At 39.2% G+C, this 14068-nt stretch overlaps 1 protein-coding gene across 1 annotated transcript in view; it reads right to left on the bottom strand.

The window, feature by feature from the left end:
* Positions 1 to 4059: 4059 nt before the first annotated feature.
* Positions 4060 to 14068, bottom strand: part of NDST1 (N-deacetylase and N-sulfotransferase 1) — a gene marked incomplete at its 5' end in the record, with an annotated part of 49222 nt that continues 39213 nt past the window's right edge. The window contains 3 exons of the mRNA XM_081317686.1: positions 4060 to 8890; positions 10979 to 11081; positions 12318 to 12427. Coding sequence (XP_081173812.1) covers positions 8771 to 8890; positions 10979 to 11081; positions 12318 to 12427 — 333 coding nt within the window. The 3' untranslated portion in view covers positions 4060 to 8770. The remainder of the gene's footprint in view (positions 8891 to 10978; positions 11082 to 12317; positions 12428 to 14068) is intronic.

Genomic DNA, 14068 nt, shown 5'->3' with positions numbered 1-14068 from the left:
CTTTCCACTTCCTTCTGCAATCAGAAATTAATTCTGGGACATTAGAAGGTGTAGCTTCTGTCTAATTTTAATCCATGTTCTGTAGAAATGTAGAATTAGACTCTTTTACACAGAGCTCTAGCAATCTTCTCAACCTGTGCTAAACCTGAATATTTAAGGAATCAGCTTAAATATGATATGAGCTTTGGAAAGTGCTGGCTAAACATCACACTTCTCAGGACTTAGGTAACCCATCTCTTTTAGAGCCTGAGTCAAAATGGCCACGGAGCGCAACCTCCAATATCTAGAGGGGAGAGACCATATCTGCAGTAGCCCGATCACAAGGAGCTGGACTGACTCCAGTACCTGACTGTAATATCAATCACATCATCTGTGCTGGACTGTGTCCACAGCAAAAGTTATGGGAAATTGTTTTAAAAATGGAACTGCGAAAGACGATCTTAAGCTTCCTCAGCTATGGGTTTGGGTGAAATAGAGAAAAGATCATGAAGGCATGTGATATAAAAAATAGCATTGGGGCACATTCAGGCTGCAGTTAAAGTGATAAGAGGATGAACCCATTGTGATATTTTTGTTGTAGCATCCATTAGTGATGCTCCTTGGCCAATTGGCAGCTTCTAGGACCCGGAAAGAAAATTTTGCTTCAGATTAAGTTCTGGAGATGAACAGAGAAAGACAAATTAAGTAATCCAAGTTGCTCATTGAAACCACTGCTTTCTGAACAGAAGGATGGGGATTTATTAGAGGAAGCATATCGGTTACACAACAAACAAGGGAAGAAAAAACCAAAACACATTAGCTGAAACTGTATCCCTGTTACAGGATCTGGAAACTCTATTTGTGTCCTTGTCATCTGACCTCTTTGGAGAATACATACCAAAACACTCCAAATGGTGTCCTGGTAGCTGCATAGTAGGAGTTCTATGGGAAACACAAAGAACCAAATCTGACATATGAAGACACACGAACTTAGTAGGAGCTACTTTGGGGAAGCTTTCCTTGGAGTTGCAAGATTAGAAACCTCTAACTCGCATTACTCTGTTCCCTCTTTTAAAATGTTGCTGCGAAGAGAGGTCTATTTGTGGGTGATCTGCAAATAGCTCAGGAATCCACCCTGTACTATATTAGCATGAAAACTGAAAGGTAGGTCTGCTAAAATTAGAGTTTCAGTCCCTATGTAACAGTTCTGTATTTCAAGAGTGCTGACTTCTATAAACTAGGGAAGGGTAGGGAAGATTTCAAGGATGGAAATCCTAAAAACATTTCAAGGGATTGGGAAATTCTGGAAAAAAAATGAGATTAAGGCCTGAACACAAATGCTTCCAAAGGAAAAAAGAGAGGTAGCCAATCAGCTCAGCTTAATGGGTAAAGAGTTCAGTGATAAACTGAGAAACAAACATGAGTTTGTTAAAAAGCATACTGTAGGTTGTGCCAATCTAATCTTATCATTTCATTTTGCTTTCTCAATATGACATGATTAGTAAATCAAGGGAATATCATTGATGTAAGCCACCTAGACTTCAGTAAGGCATTTGATAAAGTTGATTATAGCCTCCTTCTTGATAAAATGGAACAATGTGGGCTGGATGGATGTATAGTTGATTGAACAAAAATGCCAAAGTGCTTATATTTTTGCTTACTTCATATTTAATATTGTTGAATGTATATCACCTTTTGTATTGATTCTTAGATTCCCAGTGAACTGCTCTTCTCCAGTTTTGTTCACTTGGTCTATCTTTGCTCTGTTCTCAGTAGAGTTCCCTTGCTCTTTAATGTTTTCTTTATTCTTCTATAAACTGTTTTATAACATTGTTTATAATAAATGATTTACTGTCATTACTGTTTATAGTAAACTAGTGTTTTGTCAAAAGGAATGCCAATAATTCATGACTTTATTTTACTTGGTAATCCTCTAGTTTATTCCTCTTATCTTTCTTCAAGAAAACAAGTCTGTGGCTGAAATTTCTGTCAACCCTCTCTCAAGATTTGCTTCTGATTTTCCTGTTCCTGTCTATATTTATATTTTTTGCTTATTTTAAATCTACAGTTTTGGTGATGTTCACCTAGTCTTCAAATCATCCAGTTATATTCTCCCTTCACTCCCAATGTTAACTCATTATTTCTCCTTTTTCTGACATCAGATGTGTATTTGTAAGCCTACTGGAGCAAAAAAATATTATTTGAGAGAAATACTGATACAGCGATGTTCCAATCGTTCATTGCTTGACTTCTCACTAAGTATGTATTACTTGTTTTTTTTCCATTTTGGGGGAATAATTGGCTACGTGAGACTTCTTCATTCAAAAGGCACTGTCACAATTCTGTAAATGACTGAAATTCAAAGGCTATTCCTTTGCCAGTCAATACTATTTTTCTAGGTATCCAAACACATTTATAGATTTTCCCATAAATCTTTGAGCTGCCACTTTAGATTATTATTGCATAGTTACGGTGATAATGATCAATTTCTATCAGGAGCTAATGATATCGCTAGATATGCCTTTCACAAGCTCTTTTTTAAATTATATTTAATTAGATGACCCAGATGCAAAAGATCCACAAAACCACTGGAGCCTGGACAGTTGGATTTTTATATCTCCTTATAAGGGTGGGGAGACGTATTATTTTGAAAAAAAAGACACAAAAAATAAAACATGCAAACATATACAGGTAGTTCTCTACTTACAGTTATAATTGAACTCAAAATTTCTGATGCTAAGTGAGACATTTGTTAAATGAACGTTACCCCATTTTGCAACTTTTCTCAGCACAGCAGTTCTTAGGTTAGTAACATGGTTGTTAAGTGAATCTGGTATTCTTCTCATGCCCTTCAACTATCCAATTGCTAGAATCAGCATCAGAACATATAAGCTTGGCTGCCTTTCCTGATCAACAAAATGATTTGGGATGGGCAGAAATTCAACGTTCTGCATAGATCTTTGAATGTGCGGTGCCTTCACGGTGTTGTCCTCACTGAAAAGCAGCCTCAGATCCAAGCAAAAGTCAATCGGTATGTTGAGTATCAATATCTACATTACCTGAATACTGACGAAATGGAATAGGGAGACAGAAAGAGTGCAGCGGCGCAATTTCTGTGTTCTTGGCTGCTACAATTATCTGGCTGGAAGCATTGCAGCCACACAGGGAATCATTTCACTCAGAACAATTTCTACCCTCCAAACAAAAGCTAAAGCCAAGCAGCTTTATTTCAATCAGTTTTTCATATTTCCAAAAATTAGAACAAATACAACTACATAGACACTTCATTTTCGCTGCCAATTGAAAGTTGTTTTTAGGCAGATGCTGCCACCTTCTGGGAAAACACCTTATTATCAGGGAATACATTGATGTTAGTGCCATCACATTTCTTTTTTCTTCCAGTTTATATCTGAAATTTGATCTGCAGATGATTTTTCCCCCCAAAGCTTTTTAAGAGTGTTACCTTAAATTCATCGTTATTTTGTGTAAAGAGTCTTCGCAAAATGCCTGTTTATGATCTGCTGCAAATATATTTAGAATCACACATTCCAAACCAGCGTTCAAATAAAACCAGCAGTCAAACCCAACCAGTGGTCAAATAAAACCTAATAAAAACCAAATGCAGCACAGATCCTGAAGATGAGTTACATAATTTCTTTCACTGATTGGTGATCGTTAGGCTATTATGTTCCCTTTGGCTTTAACCTCGAGACGAGTTTCTTTATGGCGGTTTTCATGTCATTGCTTGGCAACAATACATGAAAGTTTGCCCCTTATTTTATTCTGGTAGAATTCTTCAGCTTCCTCATTTAGTCTGCAGCTTTCTGCAAATAGGCCAAGCCAGCCCTCATCTCAGTGCTAAACCCTGCCACTTGGCAAAGGTTTCCAGTGGTTTTAGGGTGAAATAAACCACGAAGCCTTGAATTCCAAGGAAGCAAATCTGAGCTAAGAAATTTAGTGTTCTTACATATTTGGCATCCAAGTAAATGGCAGCCAAACCCAGTTCAATGAACAGGATTATTTCTTTTACTTGTACATATTTAAAAGATTAACTACTGCCATGGTAAAATGTTAGGATATCATCGTTTGGGCTTAAATAAAGTACAAATGAATTTAATGTGTGTGGGGGGAAGGGGATCTGTCCAGTCCCAAACATGAGTAGGTAACTATCAAACCCAAGTCCTTGCTCAAGGTCAGAGGTTTTTAGACAAGTGATCATAAGCTCTATCATAGTGTAACTAAGCCATCTTTGGGGGATGGAGGTTACTCAATCACATTTGCTGACCTTGAGTTAGGTGCTAGAAGAAAAATCTAAATTGTAATAGCTTTGGGGTTGTCCCAAGGTTCCGGCAAGGGACTACATCAAGTTTGGGAGCTTCAGCTTGTTACCTCTATTTCAATCCTGATGGACTTTTTTAAAAAAATAAAGTTCAATTTCAATTTCAAAGAATCAGAGAAAATCTACACATATACCAAAAAAAGCAAGAAAAGCCACAAAATTAACTAAAAACAGACAACCCCATTTTATTAGCAGTTAGTTCACCAGGACATTACATTAGTGACACAGTTTTCTGAACCCAAAATGAGTTCAAGTACAGATTAAAAATACGGGAGACTCTTAAAAATATTCCCTCCCCTTTCCTCCCTCCCACCATGACAAAATAACCCCTGCCCTTCCCAATGGGAAAACATACAGAATCTCATGCAAACATGACAAAGGAATTCCCAGAGTTCTTCCTTTTAACAAAAGAAAAACAAAAAAGAAAAACAAAAAAAGTGTCCTTCTTCAAATTCAGATTTTAGTAAGTTCTCTGTTACCCAAAGAGGGTGGTGTTTTCCAACTATTGCTGACCAACCTACTAAGTGAAAAGGCAAATGTTTCCTCCTCTCTTGTGCACATTAAATCACACCAGCATTTGGGAGCAGTACAAATTAATACTTTCAACACACAAATCCTAAGTTTAATTCCTTTTTGAATTTGGCAGCATTCTATGGCGTGTAGACTGTTATCTTGAGAAGCCAAGCTTTAAACATTGTACTTCATTTTATTATTTAAGACAGGGATAATCATAATGTTCACAATGAGAATGAGCCTTTAGGTAGCAGCTGCCGTTTGCCTCTGTAGACTGTCTTAAAACAACTTCCCGAGGGCCAACATACAGATAAGCAAGACTATATTTTCACATTATCAAATGCTTAACTTGGTAGTTTTGATTCAGGTATCCTGATGCACCAAAGAGGCACGCAGAAACTGCATTCAACAATAGGAGTGAAGCTGGGGGGGCATCCTTTGTTCTTAAGTTGTGAAGATGATTCCATCCACAAAAGGCAAAGGAAAATACATTGTTTTGCAGATTATAATTTCAGGGTTTTGCTTTTGGCTTCTGCATTGAAGTCTGCTTAGAAATCTGAAACCATAGCAAAGTCAACCTAGTACTGGGAAACAGTGATACAGAGGGCCTTTTGTGCGCTCCAAGCCAAAGCAAGCTTACATTTCTGATGAATGACCCATATCTCAAATGGACCAACACACTCTCTTCATTACCATCCTTCAGCGGTCCTTTTTTCTTGATGCTGCTCCTTTTTTTACAATGGCTTGGAAGGGACAGCCTGTCTGACTTTGGGCCTTATTTCATAAGGCTGCAGGTGTCAAATGCTAAGATCTTGTCATTCCAAGTCACTGTCACTGCATCTTTTCTGCCAATAGCCTCCTTCTACATCAGCGTTTTATAAACATGGCATTGTTTCAAGACGTGTGGACTTCAATTCCCAGAATTCCCTCAGCGAGCCAAGACCTCTGAATGACTTGCAGTAGAAGGGCAGGCTAAATTTGCCAGTAGATGCAACTCTGCCTCCTGCCCATCCCCAACCATGGTCATTCTACCTTAAAATGTCCATCTAATTAGGGGTACTGGGAAGCTTGGAACTCTTCAGCACACTTTGCTTTCAAGTATAGCTGATCTTTTCATACAGAAAAGGCTGCATGTAAAATACTGTATTAAAAGAGATCGCAAACCAATGTCTTCTCCCCAAGTTTGGTCTTACATAGGCTTCTATCTCAAATGCACATTCATTACTGCTGGCATAGCTACCTAAACAAACAGGGAGAATAAACATAATGAAGGTAAAAGGAGAAGAACATTGGTAAGAACTATAAAGAGGGACTGAAAGAATTCATATTATTAAGATTTAGGGGAACTTGATCTCAGTCTTCCTATATCTGAAAGCACATCACACAGAGACATGCTATCTACAATCCAAGACTGCAGGATGCAAAAGAATGGATTAAGATACAGAAAGGCAGATTCTGATTATTAGGGAGAAAATAACCTCCTAACATTCAGGGGAATTTGAGTTTCAGTGGAAGAAATTATTTTACTGGTTATCTTCAAGTAGAGATGAGGCAGTCAGCTGCTGGGGATGTTTCAATTTAGATTGCTGCACTGAACAGTTATACACTCAGTGGCCTAAAGTTTTCTGCAGCTTTGACTCTATTTTGCTCAAATTTTACCCTACGAATCTATGAAATTTCATGATCCACTAGATGGTGCTCACACACAGGGTCAATGGAAACAAATGTGTTGAAGCTATAGCTGGATTGTGATGGACTTCAGAAGAACTGGAATTGAATTCACATACAGTAATTGAAGAATTGCTGATACTGGTGTGAGAATGACTTTTGTCCTCTAAAGAGTTACTCTGACCCAGAAGAGGCCTAAAAACCTTTGGCAGCAATTATCGGCAGTAAAAATCTAAGTTAAGTAGAAACCTTTTTTGCTTCTGCCTTTTCTCCAAATGTTCACTCATAGACCTGGTGCTAGTATTATTATAACTTCAGTGAAAACCAGAACAAGACGATCGGTCTAGCAAATCACTTCCAATAGTTAGATCTTTCCAGAAACCTTTAAGCAAAACAGGAAGATATTCTAGTGGAGGGGGAAAAACCCACCTATCTTCAAATTGAAAAAGCTTTTTCAACCGAAAATTGAATTTTCAAATTGAAAATCTTTTTCACACCCTATTACTGAATTTATAGTAAATGTTTCCCATTAGCAATTCTAACAAGGTGTTTTTTTAAAAAAAAATTATAACAACTCTCCAAGTTTGGATCAAACAGTAGTCAGATCAGTCCATACTCCAGTGTCTTTAATTCCTCCAATGAAGAATTAAAAAGGCTTTTCAAAAGCCTTTGACTCTTGTCATGACCTCTGTTCTCCCAGCGCCCTCTGGACTGCAAGTTTAACATGCCTTTCCCATGACACATCCAATAGCTAGCAGGACGTAGCAGGACAGAATAAGCCAAATGGGGGAAAATGGGTTCTATTTACCTTGTTAATGTGGCTCCAAACACAAGACAGCAATGGGCAAGTGTGTATATGTGTGTGTGCATGCATGAATACACAATACTATTAGCAGCATATTTATAAATTCCATACATACACATATACACACAAAGGAATTTAGTAAACTAGAATAAGTGGGTTATCGGAAAGTCTCAGTCACAGCTCATTAAGACACATTGGACAGGAGGAAATAATTGAAAAATGGACAGCCACAGGCTTATCCTAAAATGATTCTAACAGAAACAGACATTATGATGACAAATCAACCAAACCCATGGGCCATTTTTCTCTATTCTCTACAATAGCAAAAGGGTGGGAAAATAAGAACCTAATACTTGGGAATACCAACTCTATTATGTATCCCTATCCCACTCCAAAATGTTCAAAAAGAAAACTAGTAAAATACTGTTTGTTCAGTACTCAAGAGGATCAATTCTCTTAAGCTGTATTTAGGATGACCATTAGAGCCAAGTTTACACAGGATGCTAGAATGTCATCCTCATTTAAAACGAGCAGGATATGTGCACCAGAATTTTTTTTTTAAAAAATGGATTAAATTATTGAATCTTAAACCACATCTCATATAATTTTGTATGTTGAAACCAGAGACAGGGCTATAAGAAGGACACAAATTAAAATATCTCTTTGGAGCAAATTCTTCTTGCCAATATTGTCAGATGACTATATTGCTCACTCTTGGTCATCCCATCCCTTTCCCAATATATTTCTAAATAAGACAGAAAAAAAATCCATCTGGGATAATCTAAATATTGCCAATACCAAAGTCTTCCATATAAAAACAGAGCATCTGCTTTAACTAAGAACTCTGCTCCAGAACACTATCTCAGTCCTATCTCAGTCTGAGCCCAAACTGCATAATTAAGTCCATACTTGGAGCATAGCCTCCCTCTGGCTCCATGTTCCTATTATCAGTGGTGTTCTTTTACAAACCCATACATGTGCAGGACTATTATTCTTGATCCCTGGTGAATTCTGGGTTCTCCTTGTGTGTGCTATCCAAAGAGAAGGAGCCATTTTGTTGTAATACTATTCCAGATATTGGAACTAAAGTGTAAGGAAAACTCAGATCTTTAGGAATCTTCTTCACCAGAAAGTGGCATTACAGCCAAGGAGGCCACACCTCAATACTTTCAGTAAAGCTGGGGTCTTGAGCAATCTGGCAGAAACGGATGTCATAGTCCTGGCTTGGCCCTGAGGCACTGCTTGCACATCAATTCCGGGAGTTCTTCAGATGGCTGCTTCTTTCCAAGCAACCATGTCGGCAGTTTCTCACTTTTCAACAGACATCTTGAATGGATATTTCTCAAAATGCTTCTTCTCTGTTGAATATCTCACATCTTATCACGTCCTGTTGGCTTGGAGTAGAGGCTTGAGATCCTCCCCGTGGATCCATTCTACTATTGCTTAATACAAGAGATAAAAAGTGGCTATCTAGTGTTCTGGAGTTCTTCCCGCAGCCAAGTTGGCAGTGTCTGGCCAATTTTATACAGTAGCTTGGATAACTCTATGTTGTGGTCCCTGTAATAATCTCTCAAGAATGCTCTGGACTGTATGAGGAAGAAAGAAAAGAACAAAGAAACATAATTAAATGCTATGACTAAATATAAGATGAAGATGTTAAACCAGAGGGGACAGAGAACCCTGGAATGCATGAATTATTAAGCCTCCTCTTGGTGCCAACCGGGGCTATCCTTACAGGGCCCAAGACACAGAGTGCAGCAATGATAACTTCACCACTCTGAAAGCTGCAATATATTAATGCTATCGTATCTTTTTCTCTGAGTTCAGTGGTTGTACTATACAAAAATGTTGATGGCTCTGAAATGGAAGTTATTATCCAATCCAAAGACTGGGGAAATGCTATATGGCAGGGGTGTCAAACTCAATTTCATTGAGGGCCGCATCAGCATTGCAACTGCCCTCAGGGGGCCGGGTGGGCGTGGCCTACTGGTTGGGCATGGCTAGAGTGCGTATGGCTTACTGGGTGGGCATGGCCAACTCTACATGGTTCGCATCAAGGGTGCCTATGGGGGCCTGGGCAGGAGTGGGACAGATCTGAGGGTCTCTGGCAGAAGGAGGGTCTCTGGGCCAGGGCCAAGGCAGTGGGGGCCGTTCCCTCACTGTTTCCAGGATGGCTTTGCGGGCCGCATGAAACCACTTTCCGGGCCACATCCGGCCCCCGGGCCTTGTGTTTGACATGTCTGCTATATGGCAAGTATATATATACCTGAAGTTTATATAGGGTGGTTGTGCTCCAGGCACCCTGCCTTAACAGTTGCCATCTGGTGGGACCTCTTGGTGGCCATCCTAGCTGTTTGGAACAGCCTCCCACCCGAGATCTGATAGATCCCTATCCTTCCAGCAGGATATGAAAATTTGGCTCTTCCCCCAAGCATAGGATGAGTGTTGAGTTGCAAGAGAAATTGGTCTAGTGCCTGGGAGCAGAGTAGTTTTGTTTTCAAACCATGTTTCTATTGGTTTGTTGTGAACTGTCTAGAGCACCGGTCCCCAGCCTTTGTGTCTTGGTGGCTCAGTTGGGGGGGGAGGGGAGAGGGAACAGGACTGTGCGAGTGGTGGGTCGGATGTGCACATGCAGCTCGACTTATGCAAGTGGTGGGCCAGTATGCAAGCAGCTCATCTTGCGCAAGTTAAGCTGTGCATGCATGTGCACGTGTCAGCTCACCACTTGTGCAAGTTGAGCCGTGTGCATGCGTGCACGCTGGCCTGCAACTTGTGCAGCCCAGTTCTGAATAGGCCGTGGCCCCCTAGTCTAGAGTCAACATTTGAGATAAGCAGGCAGCTAAATCCTGTAAGTAAGTAAATATATACAACAAAAAAGCATAAAATAGAGATTCCTTGTCAAGAAGTTGAGGACAGTTGCATCTCCTAGGAGTTGTATTCAGGGCTCACTGATCGTAGGTGAAAGTTCAAGCAGAATCAGGGCAGGCACCCAATTAAAATAGATTGTTTTCGACTTGGATTTAGCTCCTAAATTATGGAGGAGTTTTTGTTTTTCAACAGAAAATAGCACCCAATTTTAGCTATAGTCCTGAAACTGCAAAAATGTAAGATGGTTCTAAAGCATTATTCTATAGGGGGGAAAATTCAGTTTTTGGTAGGTAACATAAGAAAAGATCAAAGACAACATGTTACATTGATTTAACCACCTGTACTCTTTCTCCCCATATACCCACAGAATTTCAAATTCAGGGTCTATTTACTCTAAGCATCGTAGAAGCAGTTGCCCCTCATCTATGATGAGATGTTACCCTTCAGCAGGGGAAGAATTCAAGAACCATCCTAGCAAGGCTAATACGTACAGTCAAACTGCCCATCTGGGAAAGATTCATGAGAAATGTCCAAGTAGGGCCACATCTTATCTTGCAGCAGTTTGTGAACGATGATCGTGGGGACAAATCTAAGTTACTGGGGCACCTATGTTTCATAAATTCATAGCCTTACTGCAGTGGCATGGAATCCCACCATGGAGAAGAAGCAGCTTTCACTAAGTACAGATCAAAAGTTAGTGGGGCTCCTGTCCTTACAAAATCAGATCAGCTGGTTACCCAGTGCACAACTGCGCCAGTGTCTTCTAAGAACAGTGGATGAAAAATACCCTCATTTTACATACTTACATCTAAATCCATCTCTGGGTATTTTCTTCCTTTGCTTTTACCCAAGCACTTGGTCTTTCCTCCCTCTAATAGTTGGCACCAGAATCCTTTTTTGAGATCAAACCTATCACAAATTACAAAGATGATGATATCCAAATGATCCCCATTTTGTAACTGGAATTACTTATTTTATACATGCAGTAATTACATATAATTAAATATGGAAACCAACTTTCCTGATCAACATGAGATCCCTTTTATCAGACATATGGAAATGGCCACATTGCACTATTACTCTGCTACAAAACTCAATAGCAGTGGAATAAAGAATAAATTCCTACGGTTTCACATTTCTCTGCTAATCTATTGATTCCAATGATTTTTAAATGCATTGTGTGGTGGTCTTTTAGCTAGGTATAAACGGCTTCTTGTCCTAAATTTAGATAACACATGCACACATTTCTATTCAAAGATGGTTCTTAAGTCATGCACTAAGAACTGCACTAGCCAGAATTGTTTACAAATGCAAATGTCTGAAGGAAAGGAATTAATACCAACTGATTATAAAATGTTCCACAGCTCTGAACAAGAGAAAGATAATTCCTGTGGATTTCAAAGGACACATTCCACACTAATATATCTTAATAGTAGTCTGATAACTTGCTTTATTTGTGGACGTGCTTGTAGACCTCCCCTTGGATATATTCCTTTCACCAAAAGGTAATGAGACATGGAGGAGTGAGCATGGTTCTCCTCTCCTCTCCTCTCCTCTCCTCTCCTCTCCTCTCCTCCCCATAATTTGTTTCTCTGCAGGTATTCAGAGCCACATGTTTTAAACTCTACCAGGGAAGAAACTCCTTGTGAAAGAGTTTGCAAGAAGGTAAACAGGGAATCTGACCCCTGAAACACATTACCAGGAATGAGGAGAGAGAAGATTATTATTCCTATTACATACATACGTATATAATATGTACTTGAAAGAAAACGTGCAGTGTTCTGTTATGGACAATCAGTCACCCATGCATTACAAATTGTTCAATATAATGTTTACACATTTGTTACAGAAAACAGTATTTAATATTCTGCATTTTATTATTACTGAAGCCAGAGTAGAACACAGTCTTATTCCTAACCACTACAGTCTATTATAATCCTTTGCCATGAAGGATTTCAAAACTTCACAGCAGTTTGATGTCTGGAAAATGAAAGGAAGCCAATTCTACAGTGCTCCAAACAGAATCAGCTCTTCAGTTGACAAGGAAAAAATGCACGCACTGCGAGGGATCCAAGCAAGTAGAATCCAATCCTGAAAATATATTTGAAGATTAAATTCAATGAAAGCATATTCGATCTGACTCACGCTAGGGTTTTATGATAATCTATGACATTTGTCACTCCAAGAAATTTCTGGACTGTTTCCATTACTTTGGCTGGTTCTGTGCGTAGTCGCTTGCCATCCAGAACAAGAATCTGAAAGACATTTTTAAATAACTTTTATATGTTAGGTTCCTCTCTTATACAAACATACACCTTCCTAACTGCACTATGTAGCACCAGGAACAGAGAAGAGTTTCGCTTCTCAGAGGTAGTAACAGAGCAAATCAAAAGAATAAATAAATCCACTTGGTGTTTTTTTTCTAGAGCAAGACACTGAGAATTTGTATTTCATTTCTATTATATCCTAACTCGAAAGCACAGGAGGAGCAAATAGCATAAGAAAGCTATACACTGCTTTAACTTAGCGAACAAATTATTTCTAAACTTATGGTACCACAACGGGCACACATACGGTCTCTCAGTGACCTGCTCATCTATTTTTCAGCCTCCACTAAAATTTGTTAACTAAATCAAAGTCATTTTCTTACCCTGATATTTCCTAACTTAAACCTGAGATAAAGAAACATATCAATTGTTCTATGTGGCTTAAAATTCATTTAACTGATTATATTTACCAAAACAAGTATCGTATAAGATGATTCTCCCCACCAAAGAAGAGTAGTAAGAATAAAAATTATAAATGCACATAAAAATACTGTGCAATTCCTAGCTTCTTCGACTTTATAAACTTAAGACAGTTTCAGCCAAAGCCAATCCAAGACACTTCCCTCTCTCAATTAAATGGGTTCATTTATTTTTTCAATTTATCTCCTGCCTTCCATCCCAAAGTTCAAGTTGGTTATCTCATATCCCAGTTTACCCCACAGCAACCCTGTGAAATAGGTTGGGCTGACAGAAAGTGACTAATCCAAAATCACCCAGTGAACTTCCTTAGCTGAGAGTGGACTTGAGCTTGGTTTCCTAAGTGCCAATCCAACATCTTAATCTCTATACCACATCTGCTTTCTCATATTAATACATGTCTCATATGTACAGACACACAGACACAGACACACACACACGTCAGAAGCCACACTCAAAAAAGTGTACACCAGGACTTCTGGTTTGCCATCGCGGCCACCGCGGCTGCTGGAAGGTGAGCTCCGTCTTCCGCGTTCAGTTCTGTTCCACTGGGGGACCCTGGAAAGGGTCGAAAGTCGCCCTGTAGGGGTGACAAGCAAAGAGGGGATCCTCGCTTGATCATGGGAGGACAGCAGCCCTTCCACTTGATCCGGGGCAGCCCTCCAAACCGGCGGAGGAAAGACTGGCAATAGCAATATGGCTCGTCACTAAGCAGCATGAAAGCCAAAGTCAAATTTACCATCAAGCACTTTTAAAGCAACGTGGATGAAACTGGGTGAGATCTGATCTTCTCTTTAAGATCCTAAGTATTTTCTTTTCCTGCAAAAGCTGCCCAAAGTATTTTTCCCCTTTTGAGGAGAGAGAGAGAAGGGAATTTATGTCCCACCCTCTAAGAATAGCAGCGACTGACTACCTAGAGGAGTTAAAGCACTAAAAGAACACTTTTAATGTAATTGGATTCATATGTTTCTGAAACTTGGGGATCAAAAGCTTTCTTTTTTTACTGGAGACTTTTGTTTTTATCTACAAAAAAGAAATAAAACTGGAAAAAGGATTATAAAAATTTTGGACTTAAAAAACTTTAAACAGCATCAGTGACATCATGTGGCAAGGTTTGGTATTACAACTTGTTATTGCCTAAAAGAGACTTGG

Source organism: Vipera berus (genome assembly GCF_964194415.1).
Source record: "Vipera berus genome assembly, chromosome: 2".
In the NCBI taxonomy this organism is placed as follows: Eukaryota; Metazoa; Chordata; class Lepidosauria; order Squamata; family Viperidae; genus Vipera; species Vipera berus.
This window is presented reverse-complemented; position numbering and strand designations above follow the sequence as displayed.